An 18717-nucleotide genomic window follows, 5' to 3' on the forward strand; every position below is an offset into this window, starting at 1 on the left:
GAGTGTTTCCGCTTCCCTCCACGCCAGCCCCGCTTTGGCCCCGCCCAAGCCCTGCCCCTTCAAGTCCCCGCCCGTCGACTCGGGGGCGCGCGCGCGTGCCGGAGGGGGCGGGTGGGGAAGGATCAGCGGCGAGATCCCGAGGCTAGGATCGCGCACCCGCCCCCGCCCTGGCCTCCAGAGCCCACCCGGTCCGCCCGGCTCAGCCATGATTAAGGCGATCCTCATCTTCAACAACCACGGGAAGCCGCGGCTGTCCAAGTTCTACCAGCCTTACGTGAGTATCCCGCCGCCGCCGAAATGGGCAAGCGGGAGTCGTTGGCAGCTGGCAGCGTCCTCAGTGCGACTCCCTTAGGCGCGCCTCGGCCCTTCTCGCGCCCCAGCAGCCTAGCGCTGCGGGGCTGTCAGCCTCCGGGTGGGTGTGAACCAGGTGCCAACCTCCCATTGCGCTCCCAGTCCTCCGACGTGGCTTTGCCTAGGCGGCCCCTCCGCCAGTCTGTTGCCTGGGTGGTTTCCCGGCTGCGCGGTGGAGGCCCTGGAGACTTTCCGGTGCGGGGCCCTCCCGGGTCTGGCAGCCTCAGCCCACCTGCGCCGGCTAGCTTACCAGCGCTCTTGCTTTCCTGACACCAGCGACTTCTTTTAGCTTCCGAGGAAGACAGTGGAGGTAGTCGGTCTCGCAGCCCCACCTTCCTGACTCCCAGCCTTTCTTGGTGGACTTCTTTCTCTTTTCTTCTGGACAGATGGGCCACTGTTGTTCACCGTAATCCTTTCATTGAGCAGGAACTTCAGCTTCCTGCGTTTTGATAATTGCACGCTTTGTACAATCTCTTGTATGTTGCGATACAGGATGGACTGCATGGTTTGACTTTCACGTGTCTCCTTATTAAAGAAAAAGATAAGTGAGGAACTAACATTTTTATTGGACTTTTTTCTTAGTGGCTGTAAATTATTTCCTTCTGCAATAACTGGAGACTTGTAGTCGATCAGGTATAACTGTGATTCTGTACTTTAAAGTTATTATGATTTGGCATTTTTCTACGTAAGGGAATTTGTCCTAACTTATAGTTTTTTCTACCTATGAAGAATAGTAATATTTGTAAAATTATTTTAGAAGTAAATATTATTTAAAAATGCAGGAGATCTTAAGGTGGTAAAGATAAGTAATTTAGTAATGGTTAATGGAGAATTATGTGCTCATCTGAGGCCAGATTCTCCATTAGGTAAAACACTGAAAGTTGGGCTATCAGTAGAGTTAATTTAGAGATATAACTATTGCATTGTATTTGGGGCATTTGCTTACAGTCAGAAATGAACTTTCAATTAAATATTTAAATTGTGCCAAGGCTAACGCTTTTATGCAAATTATTCCCAGAGAGAAATCATTCCTGCCATTAAAAATTAAATGTGAAGATGTCACTTTGCCTAAAATGATAATTCAGTCTGTGAAGGTGTTAGCTGAAGTGAGAAATCTTGAGCTTATTCCTCATTTCCTTAAGTAGTTTAGGTTTTGCTAGTGATAAAGAATATTTTCTACTACTGTTTGGCTTGAGTTTGATGTAATTTAAATGCTAATCCTTTATTTAAGAGTTCTACATTCATTCATTAATCCAGGACAGGATTCTAGTTGATCCTTCTGGATGAAAAAAAAAATGCCTTTAACTTTTTACATTGTTACCCATTTACCTAAAATATAGTATTAGCCTTTATTGAAGGAGCTTTCTCTTAACCATTTTGCTTGTGTCCTCCATTTGCAGTACAGAAAAGTATGGTCCAATAATGAAACAATTCAAAAATTTGCTTTTCCATGTCTACATTCAATAATTAGGCAATATTAAAAATAGGTTTCTTGCCTAATGCATAATATCAGTATAACCATTCCTGTAGTTTAGAATTTAACCATCTACAGAAAAATGAATGCAATCTGGGAATCCAGGAATCTTACTCTTGTTTAACAATGGAACAGAATACGTTTTACCTTTACTAGTAGGTAGCAGTGAAGGTTAATGTGGGAAGAGGCAATTCTAGCAGCAGGGGCAGCTCTGGTGTCATTTTTGGCCATTGCATATGTGACAGTGTTACTGGGGGCAGGGAGCTAAGAGGTGTATAAAGAAGAATCTAGTGGTCACTGGTCATGTAGAAGTAGGGGTGCCAGAAGCTGTTTTTATGTAATTAGTTTTATAAACTGGGTTTTGCCATTTGTATTTTTGTCATACAGGAATAATGTAAGGTTATTTGCTTCCTTTACTAGACCATAAGCTATTTAGGGTGGAAATCTTTCTCATTCATTTATTTCAGTCAGTTTGTCAACAAATATTTATTTCATGCTTACTAGGTTCAGGCAGTGTTTTAAAATCTGCAGATGAGTCTTGGCTGGTGTGACTTAGGGGATTGGGTGTCGGCCTGGGGGACTGAAAGGTTACCAGTTCGATTCCTAGTCAGGGCACATGCCTTGGTTTCAGGTCAGGTCGCCGGTTGGGGGCATGTTAGAGGCAACCTATCAGTGTATCACGTATTGATATTTCTCTCCTTCTCTTCCTTCCTCCCTTCCCCTCTCTCTAAAAATAAATAACACCTTTTTGGTTTGCATAAACACACTTATTTACTAACCAAAGGGCTGGTCCTAATTAAACTAACACTTGGAAATAGTTGCATGTAAAATGTTTGTGATGAAGATAACAGAACAGTAATGGGGAAACAAGCATGGAGAGATTTGCGTGTTGAACTGAGCTTGTTTATCCTCACAGCTAACTCCTGTTCAGAAGGATGATGGAATTTTCACTCAACTTTTTCATAGATCCGAGTACAGGTAACATAGTTCATAATGCATTCCACCACCATTTTCCCACCTTCCAATTTTCTTGTAATTGTGCTTTCCTTCCCATCCCACTCCTGATGTTGAACCAATGCACCCTCTTCAAAGTTGCAGATGGTCTTGAGTTTTTCTGCCATCACTTGTAGCTTCTTCGAACTTTTCTCCCAGGTAACATGAGAACTGTGTCATTTTCAATGTGCTCAGTTTTTACGGTGAGGTTTTTCTATCAAAAGTAATGGTACAGTCTGGTTTGGCCATGGCACCCATTTTCCGCAGAGCCATTCCCGCAACTAGCTCCTTCATGTACTCATCGAAGCCTTTGCTCTCCACTAAGTGCCATCTTCCTACCCATTGCTGAATGCTGGCCATGGTAGGCATGGGAGGTGTGCAGGCAACCAGAAAAGAGAAGAGTCTTGTGCTAGGAGCTTGGCCAAATAGAATCTTTAAATAAATAAAATCTAAAGGTGAACAAACATAACTTCTGTTTTTTTCGGTGGGGAGGGAACACAAAGCTAATAAGTATAATAGAATATATAGTGTGTCAGGTAGTTATAAGTGCTGGGAAAAAAGCAGGGGAGCATGATGGAGTGCAAGGATGATAATTTAAAATAAGATAGGTAAGTTCTATACTCTGGTTTCTCTTCAGATCGTATAAATCTTTCGCCTTTTAAAGTAAGATAGGTAAATTCTCACTGAGAAGGTGACATTTGATCAGAGACTTGCAGGAGGTAGGAAGGCCCACCTAGCAGATATCTGGGGGCAGATCAGTCCAAGCAGAGAGAGCAGGAAATGCAATGCCCCTGAGGTGGCAATGCCTGTTTGAAGAACTTGCCCTAAATGTTAAGGAACACCAAGAAAACTGGCATGGCAAGAGCAGAATATGTAAGGGAAGAGCAGTTGAAAATGGGGTGTGTTTGTACAGGGCACAGGTGGCAAACAAAAGGCCTGCGGGCCGAATCTGGTCTTCTATCTTGTTTTATCCAGCCTGGCACCTTGTTTCTTCTACCTGGTGGCAGCGCTGAGCTTTCACTTAGCTGTTAAGGAGTAGTTACATTTATACAGTCCTCAAATTATATTTGGCCCTTTGAAGGCAGCCTCGAGGCTGATGTGGCCCCTGAAAATTTCAGCCCTGAGGCTGAAAATGAGTTTGACACCCCTAGTATAGGGCATTTGAGTTTATTTTATTCTCATTGCTTGAAATGTCCTTTCCTTCCATTGCCAAATTTCTAAATTCCACCCCTTGTTCCAGGCCTAACTCAGACATCACTTAATCATTCCCTGGAGCCTTTTATCTTGCTGAAAGACTCCTCTTGGTTCTTAGGAGTTTTATCTATATTAGAATATAATATTCTGTTTCACATCCTATATTATAATTCCTTTGGGGCATTCTATAGATTCCTTGAAGTAACGTATCAGGTTTAAGATTTATTTGTGTCACCACCAGCAATCAATATTGAGTCTTCAATATAGAGAACTCTCAATAAATCTGTGCTGATGTATTTATTGGAGTTTCCTAGTTTGGGATAAAGTTTGGAATAGAAGTGACCTTCTAAATTCCCTTCCAATTCTTAAAATTTAGTCCTTCATTGACAGGAGGTTTTCAGAATCCATGCCTTTAGGATAAATGTAATGATAGAATAGCCATTACTTCAACTGTTTCTATTTTAAATGGAAATAAATCTCTTAAGAACTATATATTCAATGAGATTGACAGTTTTGAGTTTAATTTATTAAGCAGTATTTAGAGGTATGGTTGGGTTAACTGTTTCATACTGAGGTTTGAGTTCAGTAATAACGGTTTAACACTAAGCAGTTTGAAAAGTGCGTAACCATTTGCCAACCAGCTTCCCCTACTGCATTGGATTTTCATTCATTATTTCAGTGTTACCCTTGACTAGTGCAGATTTCCATTTCCTTTGCTGTAATTAAGTTTTAGATTTGATTGTGTCTCCAAGCTGCTATTAATGTGTGAGGCACATGAAATCACCACATATTTGGCTAAACTGAAGTTTTTGGTTCATTCTGTTAGAGTTTGACATTAAGAATTCAAGAGTATACTCAGAATAGATTCTCTTTTGTTTTTGCCTTCTATATCCTTGAACTATGTCTGCATAAGTTCAGATGTTTTTCTTGGTTTGTCTCTTTAAATTAATGCTTGGCCACAGTGACTTGGCAGCAGTAAACTTTAGTCTTTTTATATTTGCCTAGCAATAGTTGTATATTACTATAATTAACTAATAAAACTAATATTTCTTAAACCAGATATATTTTTATCTAGTTGTCAAACAAGAAAAAACCCTTGGGTTATGATTCCTGTATTATTAATAAACCTTAGTATATCCTTTGGTGAATCACTTTAATAAAGTAAAAAGTGTTTGTCTTTTATATGAATTATCTTAGTTGTTTCCACTGATTTAAAAGATTGTATATGTATACTTGTTGGAGAATTCACACGCGTATACAAACAGGGAAGTTTTCAAACTCTTACATACATGAGACTTGCCTCAATTTTCTTATACTTGTAAACTATATCCAATTATTTGTCAATGAAATGCAAATCCTAGAAGGAACTCTAAGATTGTTCATTTATTTTTTTAATGTCTTTACATGACAGATATAAAATATTGAAAGTCAAACTTTGTTTTCCTTTTTAAAAAATCCTTAAGAAAGATGCATCCATGTTTGTTGATGTCTTTTTTAGTGACTGTTGGACGATGTGGCAGATGCAATAGTTAAACTTACTTTTATGATCCAGATAGAAGTGTCAGCAGTTCTAAGTATTAATTAAGGTGTTAATACATATTGTATTAACACATAGTATTTAGGCTGTTTTATTGAGAAGATAATTCCAAGTGATTTAGTTTCTTTTCACATTAGTTAAGATGCTATTAGATACATAATAGCATCTAACTATGCTATTACTACAGGGTTTTATGTAGCCTGAGTCTTTCACTTAAAAGGAACTGTTAGTATACATAATAGGAAGTGCAAGAACAGTAGATAGATTTGAAAACTATTTGATTCAGCAAATCAATGACCTCATTCTAGATCCAATTTCTTTCTCTACCTGGCTTTTCACAAAGTTGATGTTCAAAGGCTGATTTCCTCCTTGAAATAAGCAGTAATCAATTCAATCCATAAGAGTAATCTGTTCCTCCAGTCCAAGAATATGTCTTTCCCTTCAGTCTGATTAGTCCTATCCAGGGCCAATAATATAGCTTACACTAATCAGGATCTACCCATGGAGCTGAGGATGAGGATGGAAACACAAATAAAATTGGTATTATGGAAGAGAGGAGTAGATAGATGTTGGGTAGGAAAGCAAGTTCCCACTATTCCCTCTGTATTAGCTCGTGTTCTTTCTTTTGAATAGATACTGATTTTTTCTTCTCTGTAATTTTAGATTGCTTCTGAGATTGTTAATATCAGGAATAGTTCTTGAAAATATGTGATTCTGAATATGTCACACAAAAGATATTAGTTTGGGGTATTTCTTATATCAAAGGATCATTGAAAATGTCCATTCTACTGTGATTACGGTTTTTGTACATGGTGTGCTTGAAGACTTGCTTTTAAAAAAATTTAACTTTAACCTGTTGAAAATTAAAGGAGGAAATAAAATATTCAACATTACAGTGATTCTTGGCTTTAGGAGAAGGGTTATAAATTGGGCAGTGTTACAGGTCATTCCTCTGCCTTTCTAAGCAGACAAAGGCTTTCTTTAGAGCTATTTGTTTCTTTAGCAAAGCCATTGATTATTAAATTATTTATTGTTTTAATTTTTAAATGTTTCTTTTTTTGTGATTATGTGGAAAATATTTAAGTATTTAGATCCCTAACATCACCCTTGATTTCATTATCCACAGATAACTATTAACATATATTTGTATTTCTTCCAGTCTTTTTCTATATCCTTTCAGAATGCCCCAGTGAAAAGTAAACACTTTTTAGACATTGATAACACAGAATGAATGCATCAAAGCTATTGGTGGATTTATTGAACATTTCTTTAAGATAATTAAATATGTTAATGTCTGGCTTCTCTATGTTAAATTGTTTAAAATACATTAATATATATTAATAGCCTTTAATAATTTGCACATATTTTTCTCTTTGCACATATTGTAGCTCTTTCTCTTTTACAAAATTGAACTCATATATAAACTGAGTGTATCAGGGCTCTTCCCTTTTCTGATTCTGAAGAGAAATATTTGCTAAGTTTTGTTGGAAAATCAGAATTTATTCTTATCTTTAGCACTTGGAGTTGACTTTGTACTTGTGGGTTATGAATCTCTTAACTGTTGCTGATAAGCCAAGTTGACTCTGAGTTGTAGACCAGCTAGGGAAGCCAGACCCCTTCACGAATATTGTTATATAAAACTCTCACATCTTTGCCCATTCTGTCCTTTCAGCTTTCCCCTTACCAATCCTTTGTGCTGCAACGAAAGTGAAAAACTTTCTTCACTGAATGATCAGGCAACTCAGAAAGCATGTTGCAGTGTAGGAAGAATAAAGGCCATAGTTAGCTAACAGGTGTTTAGTTCTTAAGACTCTCAGGGGAGGAACTTCTAGACAGTCCCTTGAGAAGTGGCCTTTTTGCATATTACCTGACCTGAGCATTACATTCTCTTTTCTCTGCCCATATTTTTCAACAAATATTTATTTTTGTATGACCCTGTTTTACAGGTCATATGGTTGGTAACATTGTGCTGAGTAATGTGAGTTTACATTCTAGTGACAGGAGACAGACAATAAGTTGTGTAAGATTCTGATTAGTCTGTGAAGAAAGGTGAAATAGTGTAAAGGGATATAGTGTGGGGGAGGGGCAATATTAGATAAGATAATCAGGGAAAGCCTCTTTGTGGACCTGACCTTTGAAAAGAGAATGGAGGAAAAGGTACAAGGAATAGGAAACATAATTGGTAGGTACAAAATAGAGAGGGGGAGATTGAGAATAGTATAGGAAATGTAGAAGCCAAAGAACTTATAAGTACAACCCATGGACATGAGCTAAGGCAGGACAATGCTGGTGGAAGGGAGGTTGCAGGGCGGAGGGGAATAAAGGGAGAAAAAAAAATGGGACAACTGTAATAGTATAATCAATAAAATATTCTTTAAAAAAAAGTATTGAATGAAGTAAAGGAGTGTGTGAAAACACCTGAGGAAAGAATGTATCTGACAGAAATAGGTTCAGGATTCCTTATATGGAACCAAACATGGCCTGTTGAGAAAGAGCAAGAAGGCAAGCTGAGTGATTACAGGCAAGAGTGGAAAGAGATGGGGTTGGGGAGAAAGATAGGGCCAGATCGGACCTCCATGCAAATCTTGCAGCCCCTTCAAACCTTTCAGTCTGATTATATTATTCCCAACATGCTCTCTACAAGAAATATTTCTCCTTGGATCTTTCTTGTAATTTACATAAATGAACAATGCCTCTGGCCTCTGTGGGAGAGGTAGGGATGCTCTCTCCTGCTCAGTTATTTTCTTTTCCACCCAGTTATCTTAGGCTGTTGGAGTGCTTAACCAATGAATAAATGCAAAGTGAGTACTGCAGTTCTCTGCAGCCTCTATACGAATTAGACCAATGATCAAGCTGGTTCCATTTCCTAAGATACCTGTGAAGTAATACAACTTGAGAAAAAAAAAATTCTTTTTCTCAGACATCTCATAGCCTTAATTGTAGGAGTGCAAAGTTTATGTGAAGTCCACTAGACTACCTTTATTATTGGGCTGAGAAGCATTTACATCTTTCTTTCTTGGTTGAAGTCTGGTGTAATTACAAGAATCGCTAGCTGTCAGTCATTGTTCTCTTTGTTGTCCTGGAGTAAAGGGCTCTTTGTCAGTGTGCCAGATCCATTATTTCAATTCCTGTGTGCTAAGTGGGAAAGATCGCTAGTTCATCCCACTACCTAGATATCTTACTATTTCCTGTCATTAATATATCTTAGTGTGATTGTTTAAACTAATTTTTACAGTAATAAAATATACATAACAAAATTTATCATTTTAATTGTACAGTCCTGTGGCAGTAAGTACACTCACATTGTGTGCAGCATCACATCATTCATCTCCAGAACTTTTTCATCTCCCCCAAACAAAAATTTGGAAGATTATGTATCTAAGGGAACTGTAGAACATTCCAGAGATTATTCTCAGTTACCTTTGTATTTCCTCAGACTGAATTGCTTCTTTTATTTTTATTTTCAAAGACTCCAGTGTTTAAATTATGTGAGCTTTATTTGGGAATGAACTTCCTAATTTTAAAATATAATATCTTTCAATATTCTTTCTAAGAATATATCTATAAGGAGACTTTTTAAGGAAAAAGTATTATGATGAAACTGGCCTCAGCTTTTGTAAAAAGAATTATCTAACCTTAAAAATATCCTTATTAAGATATAATTCACATACTATATAATTTGCCCACTGAAAGTGTATAATTCAATAGTCTTTATTGTTTTCCCCATTATGCAGCCATTACCATAATTCTGCTGTGACATTCATGTGAATTCATCTGAACTTTTTATGTGAACATTTGTTTTCATTTTTCTTGGGTGTGTACCTGGAAGTGAAATTGCTAGGTTATATGGTAACTCTGTGCTTACTTGTTTGAAGATCACACTGTTTTCCAAAGTGACTGTACCATTTTATATTGCCATCTGCTATGTATGAGGGTTTCAATATCTCCATATTCTCATTAACTTTTGCTGTGGTCTGTCTTTTTTTATTCTAGTCATCGTGATGGATGTCAAGTAACATGCCATTATGAATTTGATTTGTATTTTCTTAGTGACAGATAATTTTGATCATCTTTTCAAGTGATTATTGGCTATTTACATATCTTTAAAAAAAATCTGTTAGAATCTTTGCCCATTTTTAAGTTGTGTTTTTGTCTTTTTATTATTGAACTATGAGAGTTCTGTATATATTATGGATGCAAATTCCATATCAGAATCATGATTTGCAAATATTTTCTCCTATTATATGGGTTGTTTTCACTTTCCTGTTGATGTCATTTGCAACACAAAGATTTCAAATTTTGATGTCATCAAGTTTGTCAGTTTTTTATTTGATTTTGCTTTTTGGTGTAGTTAAATTTAAGAAAGCTTTGTCCAATCCAGGGTCATAAAGATTAATAACTATTAGTTTTAGTTCTTATATTTATGTCTAAGATCCATTTTGAGTTCTTTTATGTATGGTATGAGGTAGGGATCTAACTTCATTTTTTGTACATGGATATCCAGTTTTCCCAGCACCATTTGTTGAAGAGACTATTCTTTCCCCATTGAATTGTCTTGAAACTTTAACTCCAACTTTTTAACCTAAATTTTACCTTGTTTTTGAGGTCTCAGGCCTTTTCATGTGCTACCATGACTCAGTGTCTCTCTTTAAGTATTCAAACACAATATATCATCATCTCAGCTATTTTTTATTTAAATTCAGTAATAGGGTCTTGCCCCTGATACTGGAAAACATCTTAGTATTGGAGATGGTAGTTTTAGAATGATAATAGCTTTCATTTATTGAGTGCCTTCTTTGTTGTGCTAAGCATTTCAAATACATTTTTTACACTCTAAGGGGAAATAGCATAGTGCTCTTTAAAGAAATTTAATGAAAGTGCTAATACAGTTTCTGTTGTAGGTGCCTTCTTCCCTCCTTGTTTGGAATATAAAGCTAGTCCCATCCTGATCATCTGTTCTTTATGCACTCATGCTGAAGTGAGGCCTAGGCACAAACACAGAGTTTCTAGCAGCACTTACTACTTGGGAGATGCCTGTGCCCCACACAAAAAAAAATCACACCTGTGGAATTTTTTTTTCTTGCTGGGGCCTTCTCTTTTTTCTGATTCCTAATTGTTGGAGTGCTTTGTAGCTTAGTCCTTAGACTTCACTACATTTTAATGCAAAGAACTTTTTAGTGCAAAGAACTAATTATTTCCCATATGTTCCTTATTTTCCTGATTTTATTCTTTTGCTCAAATTTTTTTCTGCCTCCAATGTGCAATTTTAACTTGTCTATTGCCTGCATTTTTTAATTCTGTCAATACCTATTTTTTTAATCCTCATCTGAGGATATGTTCATTGAGTTTTAGAAAGAGAGGACGTAGGGTGGGGGAGAAAGAGAGGAAGGGAGAGACAGGAACATCTATGTGAGAGAAACATCACTTGGTTGCCTCCAGTAAGCACCCTAATTGAGGATCGAACCTACAACCTACACGTGTGCCCTGATGGGGAATCAAACCCAAAACCTTTGGTGCATGGGACAATACTCTAATCAAATGAGCCACCTGGTCAGAAATCTACCTATTCTTTATGGACCTTCCTAAATGTCTGTCACTTTTCTTCGAAGATGATAATCTTGCTGCTGAAAGTCATTATTCCTCTTTACTATTTATACTATTATGTATTATTTGTACTATTCATATATCAGGGATTGCCCTCTAATTTTGATTATAAAGATATCTATTTCTTTGTTTTTAAATATATTTTATTGATTATGCTATTACAGTTGTCCTAATTTTTCTCCCCTTTATTTCCCTGTGCCCTGTACCCACCCTCCCACCAGCATTCCCCCACCTTAGTTCATGTCCATGGATCATACATATAAGTTCTTTGATTTCTCCATTTCTCATATTATTCTTAACTCCCCCCATCTATTTTGTATCTACCATTTATGCTTCTTATTCCTTGTACATTTTTCCCCATTCTCCCCAATCTCCCACTACCTCCCCACTGATAACCTTCCATGTGATCTCCATTTCTGTAATTCTGTTCCTGTTCTAGTTGTTTGCTTAGTTTTTGTTTTTTAGGTTCAATTGCTGATAGTTGTGAGTTTGTTGTCATTTTACTGTTTGTATCTTTGATCTTCTATTTCTTTGATAAGTCCCTTTAACTTTTCATATAATAAGGGCTTGGTGATAATGACCTCCCTTAACTTGACTTTATCTGGGAAGCACTTTATTTGCCCTTCCATTCTAAATGATAGCTTTGCTGTATAGAGTAATCTTGGATGTAGGTCCTTGCCCTTCAAGACTTCGAATACTTCTTTCCAGCCCCTTCTTGCCTGCAAGGTTTCTTTTGAGAAATCAGCTAATTGTCTTATGGGCACTCCTTTGTAGGTAACTGTCTCCTTTTCTCTTGCTGTTGTTAAGATTTTCTCCTTCTCTTTCATCTTGGGTAATGGAATTATGATGTGCCTTCGTGTGTGCTTCCTTGGGTCCAACTTCTTTGGGACTCTCTGAGCTTCCTGGACTTCCTGGAAGTCTATTTCCTTTGCCAGATTGGGGCAGTTCTCCATCATTATGTTTTCAAATAAGTTTTCAATGTCTTGCTCTTCCTCTTCTCCTTCTGGCACCCCTATGATTCAGATGTTGGAACATTTAAAGTCGTCCCAGAGGTTCCTAAGCCTCTCCTCATTTTTTTTGAATTCCTGTTTCTTCATTCTGTTCTTGTTGAATGTTTATTTCTTCCTTCTCCTCTAAATCGTTGATTTGAGTCCCTGTTTCCTTCTTGTCACTGTTGGTTCCTTGTACATGTTTCTTTATTTCACTTTGCATTGCCTTCACTTTTTCCTCCATTTGGTGACCATATTCAACCATTTCTGTGAGCATCCTGATTACCAGTGTTTTGAACTCTGCATGTAATAGGTTGGCTATGTCTCCATCCCTTAGTTCTGTTTTTGGAGTTTTGATCTGTTCTTTCATTTGGGCCATATTTCTTTGTCTCTGTGCACCTGTGACATTGTAAAGGGCAGAGCCTTAGGTATTTGCCAGGATGGGGCAACTGACTTTGCTGCATTGTGGTGCTGTCTGTGGGGGAGGGGTCCAAGAGGGAACAATGCCGCTTGCTTGGCTCTTACCTGGCTTGGTTACTTCCCCTGCTACCCACAAGCAAATTGTGTCCTTCTGGTGATGATTCCCGGTGCATGGGCTTGTGTACATTCTAGGGTCCTGTGGCTCTCTCCAACAAACTCTCTTGTGAGGCTGTGAGTTTCTGCTGCCACCTCAACCCCCACTGGTTTTTATAGCCAGAGGTTTTGAGGCTTTATTTCCACGGTGCTGGAAGACTGTGTTGCACAGTCTGTCTTGCTCCCTAGTTGTTCCTCCCAGTTTATCTGCATGCAGATGTGGGACTACCTAGCCCACCAGCCACCACCTTGCCCTCCCCAGTCCTCCAGCTGCCACCTTTCCCTGAGTCCTCTTCACCCTGGCTGCCTATATCCACCCTTCCTACCAGTCTGGATATAGGTTTCTTTCTTAACTCCTCGGTTGTCAGACTTTCATACAATTGACTTTCTGCAGTTCTGGTTATTTTTGTTTTTAAATTTGTTTTTGCCCTTTCAGTTTTTCAAGGAAGCAAAGTATATCTACCTGTGCCTCCATCTTAGCTGGGAGTCAAAACAGATTTATTTCTTTTTTGGAATATTAAAAAAACAAGATATAAAACACTAAATAAAGGTTTAAAGTAGTTTTATTCATATTTCTTGTGTGAAGCTCTGAGAAAAGATATGTTTCTTTTTCATCTTGGTAATACTCAATATTCTAACATCTAGTGGAGTGAATGAATACATTTAGGAAAAAAATTCTTTGAATGTATGTGGGAAGGCGGGCTAAGGATAATGGTATATTTACTATTTGATTAAGAGGGAAATTTTGGTTTTGAAGATGACTTTTATGACATACATAAGGACAGGAAAGGAATGTAAGAAAAGTGGAAGTTTTACTAGTGAGTTACTGAATTTTTACAATTTGTTTTTCATTAATGCATTAAGAAATATTTATGCCATTTATAACTCTAGTTGTCTTTAGACTAATGTAATTTAGGAGTCATGACTAATGAAATGTACCTCTTGACTTCAATGGTGAAACTATAGTGTTAGGAATCTGATCAGACTGCATTTTGATCTTTAGTTTTGAAGGTATTGCTCCATGCCTTTTAGTTTCCAGTATTGCTTATCAAAAACCTGTAACAATTCTGATAACTCTTTGAGTATGATGTGTTTTACTGTCCAGAAAGTACATAGATTCTTGTTTGTAGTTTCTAAAGTTTCACAGATCCTTGCTATGAATCAGTTTTCATTCATTGTGATAGCTACTAGATGGGCACTTTTATTCTGAAAACTCTTGTCCTCTCTGGTTGAAAACTTCTCAGTTTCTGTGTTCTCCTTTTGAATCTTCTATTTGGAATTTCTCTGGATTGTTCTGCTTTCTTACCCTTTCTCTTCTGTTTTCTGTCTTTTTGCCCTTGACTCTATTTTTGGGATAATTTTCTCAACTTTATATTTCAGTTTTTCTCATGTGTCTTAAAATTTATCCTTATATTTTTAATTTCCATGAGTTCCCTTTTAATCTCCAAATGTTACTGTTTTCTAATATTCCTTTCTTGTTTCATAGTTGCATTATTTTCTTACCTCTCTGATATTAATGGTATGAATTTTAAATTTTTCTTCTCCCTACTTATTTTGTTTCCTCTGAGTTGCTTTCCCCCCATTTCATCTTTAGCTTTTATGTTAAATGTCCAGTGTCCTTGGTTGACTGCTCCTATCTAAGGCTAGGATACTAAAAACTAACTGGAAGCTTTGCATCTGTGATCAGAGGTTATCTATATGAGCTTTACTTGAGATGATCAGGCAATTTAGATAATTTAAGAATTACAATTGGTATAACAACAATCTCCCAAATCTTAGTGGCTTAACACAATAAAAGTTTATTACTCACTCATATAAAGTCTAATTTTGGTGGCCTTGATCAGCTAGAACCTTCTATGTGGGCAGTTTTTTGTCATTCTTGATAAGGGATTAAAGGAACTTCTGCATCTAACTAACATGAAAGATTGAGCAGGAATTTTTATGGGTGAGGCTTAGATGGTACACATATTTTTAACAACTGGCTTACCGGGGAGAAAACTCTAATTTGTAGTATTTGCTACAATGACAGCCAGTTTCAGGTTAACAACATTGATGGCCATGATGGCTTGGAATGCACAATTGGCTTTCAGCTCTGGCATACCACTGCATCCACCAGCCACATTCCATTGGCCAGAAATGAGTTGAATGGCTTCCCCTAAATTCAAGGGAGAATGGAAAATATTGTTGAATTGTGTGTCCAGTAGGTAAAGCAACTAGATTTTGGTGAACAAATAACACACAGTTTCTGCCATAGTTGGAACCTTCAGTGGCATTTAGATCTAAGTAGAGTTCCCAGGAGAAGTGTGTTCCAGGCTCTTGCCTGGAGGACAAAGAAGACCTGGCTATAGGAACTTTGGAAGCTGATTAAAGAAAAGGGCTAGGGATTTCAGCATTTAACATGTATACATTTTTTCACCCCACTCTCCACAATGTTTTCAGTGTGGTCCTTGTGTTTGGTTTCTACTGCCACTCTACCAAATGGCCACAAACTTAGTAGCTTAAAACAATGCAAACTTAATCACAGTTCCGTGATTTAGAAGTCTAACATGGGTTTTACTGGGCTAAAATCAAAATATCAGCAGAACAGCTTATCTTTCTGGAGGCTGTGGGAGAGAATCCATATCCTTGCCTTTTCCAACTCTTGGAGGTCACCTGTAGTCCTTGGCTTATGACCCCCTTTCTCTTTCTCATAGGCAGTTGCATAACATTTCTCTGATGACTTCTCTGGTCACATCCCCCTCTGACCACAGCCCAGGAAAGATTTCTTGATTTTAAAGTCATGTGATTAGATTAGGCCCATTTAGATAATATGGGGTAATCTTCCCATCTCAAGGTCATTAATTTAATCATATCTACAAACTCCCTTACTCTTGTAAGAGGATGTATATTCACTGGTTCCAGGGAGCAGGATATTGTCATCTTTGGTCGGTCATTATTCTGTCTACCATATACTCCTTGCCGTCCAAAGACCCTGTTTTTTCTACTCCTGGGAATAAGTCTACAGACTTTTATTGGGGATGGTAAAGGGAATTAAGCCGTCTTTCTGCGTCAACAGCCCTCCTTATTTTATATTCTTCTCTACATCTTCATTTCCAGAAGTACCTAAAAGCACCAATTCCTGAGTCTTTGGCTGTTTGTAATACAAATTGGGTCACTTCTTGGGTGTCCTGGTCACCAATTTAGGGTTACATTTACTGAGGGTACATTTACTGAGGTTACATTTACTGAGGCTTAATACTCTACCACTCATTCAGCCATTTGCCAAATTTTGTTGCCCTTGTTGTCCTTTCCTACTTTCCTCTCCTTGTGGGTTTATGTCTTTTAAAAAAAGAAGAAAACCAACCCTTTATTGTCATTTTTAGCTGAGTAAGAAGGCAACAAAAGTAGATGTATATTTAATCTACCATCTTATTTAGAACAGGGATTAATACTTTTAACTACTACACTATATTGTCTTTACTTCATTGCATCTTTTTATGTATATGTGGAAAATAACCTAGGTATTCAGTAAGATAAAGGAATGTGGATTCCATCATTTAGATTACACATTTATTTATTCAGTACCCTTTTATTGGCTGCTCTATGCTAGCCAACAAGAGAATTTCAGATTCAAAGAATACCTAGAGGAGCTCAGAGTCTAGTAGAATTCAGATATCTACAAAGGAAATTTGAACACTTTGTTATAAATGTATAACAGGAATAGAAACAGTATCAAGGAATCACTGAAGAAGGAGGAACTAATTTTTCCTGGGAAAATGTAAAAAAAGACTTCACAGAAGTTATGTTTGAGCGGAGTCTTTTATTATTATTATTATTATTATATTTTATTTAGTTATTTTTAGAGAGAGGGGAAGGGAAGGAGAAAGAGAGGGAGAGAAACATCAATGTGTGGTTGCCTCTTGCACACCCCTTGCTGGGGACCTGGCCTGCAACCCAGGCATGTGTCCTGACTAGGAATCGAACAGCACTTTAGTTCACAGGCCCACATTCAATCCACTGAGCTACACCAGTCAGGACTTGAGCTGAGTCTTAAAAGGATGTTGTTAGAGAATGGGGTGAGGAATGGGAAAATATAAAGGGAGTGAATGGTGAAAAGTTCAATGTTGCTGGAGCAGATTGTATAGGAAAGAAATAGGTGATGAAATTTGAGACTTAGGTCTGAGTTAAATTTTGGAGGGAGTTTTATGGCAGGGTAGGGAGTTTGGATTTTATTTTAGATCAGATGGAAACCATTTGAAGGGCTTTAAGAAGGGAAGAAACAAATACTATTTTTTAAGCAAGTAGTTCTGGTGATGTGTGGGATGGAGTAGAGAGACAGGTGGCAAAGTAAACATTTGGGTGGTTCTTAAATATTCTGAGTAAGAATCTGAGTTGAGATAATGTCTTTGAATCCAGCTTTACTGTTGCTGAAATAAAATTAACAGGACTTGGTGACTGAACAGACATGGGAAGTGAAAGAAAAGAAACCATCAAGAATTTTGGCTTAAGAGTCTGTGGAATGATGCTATTATTAACTAACATTAGAATATAGTAAGAAAAATAAGTTTTAGAAAAAATGTAATGTTTTTAATCTTTAGCATTTACATTTTAATTTAAATTTATGAGTTGCAAGTAGAGATATAACTGTTCAGAAAGTATCCAGCCACACAATATGAAAAATAGAGACATTTATTGAAAAAGATATCAGATACAAGGAACATTGTACATAGGACAATGATGCCTCTGTCCCCTTCAAAATAGGCACCTTGGGACTGTACACAGTCCTTCCAATTGCCATCAGCTGCCCCATCATATTTTCTTGAATCTTATCAACAGTTTGAAATCTCTTCCTTTTCAAAGATGATTTTAGTTTTGGGGAAAGCCAGAAGTCACAGGGCTTCAAATCTGGCCTGTTGCAGGGCTGAGTCACCTGGGTGATTTGATGTTTTGTCAAAAAACTATGAGACATGATGCATGAGCAGGTGCATTGCCAGTCACCAGTTGCCCATAGCTGCAGCCCTCTGAATCATCAGAATACTTTCCAGGGAGGAATGTTCAAGCTTAATGCAAAATTGGTTGCAGATTTGTTGCTGTACTAGGTCAGTCATTTTGAATGTGATATCCACATAGTACATGTGCTCACTCAACAGCATCTACCACCTCCACTTAGTAGTACAGTGAAGGTTTCATTTTTCAAGCACGCACATACCAGTTCACTCTTTTTGCCTATCAGTTGATATCGATGTCCTGAAAACCATTCTTGTTATTATTAACAATAGTTGGACTTTTTCCAGGCTGACCTCATATATACTTGGAAGCTGGAAATATCTATCCCAACTCAGAAAAGAAGGCAGCCTTTTTTTAGGCACTAGACACATGGGAGATTTGAAGATTAGGAAGATAACGTGGTTGAAGCCACAAGAGTAGGTACGGTCATTCAAGGAGCACTGTTTATCTCTAGATGATGACTAGAAGGAAGTGATAGAAGCAATAAAGCAAACAGAGAAAAGGGCAACTGTCTTATACGGTGTTTTTTTCCCACTTCCTCCTTATTTCTTTTCAATTTTTAAGTGAAATATTGATTAGGTACAAAAGAATATTTATATATTAAATATCTATAAAATACAATAAATAATGCCCTGACTGCTGTGTGTTCACCACCCGTTTTAAGAAAAATTAGCAATATCTTTGAAGTCTTTCTGTATCTCTCTTGTATTTCACACTGTTTCCTCTCTATAACCACAATTTTGAATGAATGAATGAATGTATGTATGTATGTATTTATTTATTTTTAGAGAGGGGAAATGGGGGAGAAAGAGAAGGAGAGAAAGACATCAGTGTGTGGTTGCATCTTGCACACCTGCTAATGGGGACCTGGCCCACAGCACAAATAAATGCCCTAGACTGGCAGTCAAACTGGCAACCCCTTGGTTCGCAGGCTGGCACTCAGTTCCCTGAGCCACATCAGCCAAGGCTACCATTTTTAATTTTTAATATCATTTTCATTTTTGTGCTGCCATATA

At 37.6% G+C, this 18717-nt stretch overlaps 1 protein-coding gene and 1 pseudogene across 3 annotated transcripts in view; one reads left to right on the top strand and one right to left on the bottom strand.

The window, feature by feature from the left end:
• The first annotated feature begins 73 nt into the window (after nt 1–73).
• Nucleotides 74–18717, top strand: part of AP3S1 (adaptor related protein complex 3 subunit sigma 1) — a 78121-nt gene continuing 59477 nt past the window's right edge. For 2 of the 3 annotated variants that reach the window (XM_028514049.2, XM_036020675.1), the window contains exon 1: nt 74–274. In XM_028514049.2, the coding sequence (XP_028369850.1) occupies nt 206–274 (69 nt within the window). In that variant the 5' untranslated portion in view covers nt 74–205. The remainder of the gene's footprint in view (nt 275–18717) is intronic. The other variant, XM_028514035.2, reaches the window with a different exon arrangement.
• Nucleotides 2578–3295, bottom strand: LOC114498039 (annotated as a pseudogene).

Source organism: Phyllostomus discolor, chromosome 3, assembly GCF_004126475.2.
Source record: "Phyllostomus discolor isolate MPI-MPIP mPhyDis1 chromosome 3, mPhyDis1.pri.v3, whole genome shotgun sequence".
Taxonomy (NCBI): Eukaryota; Metazoa; Chordata; class Mammalia; order Chiroptera; family Phyllostomidae; genus Phyllostomus; species Phyllostomus discolor.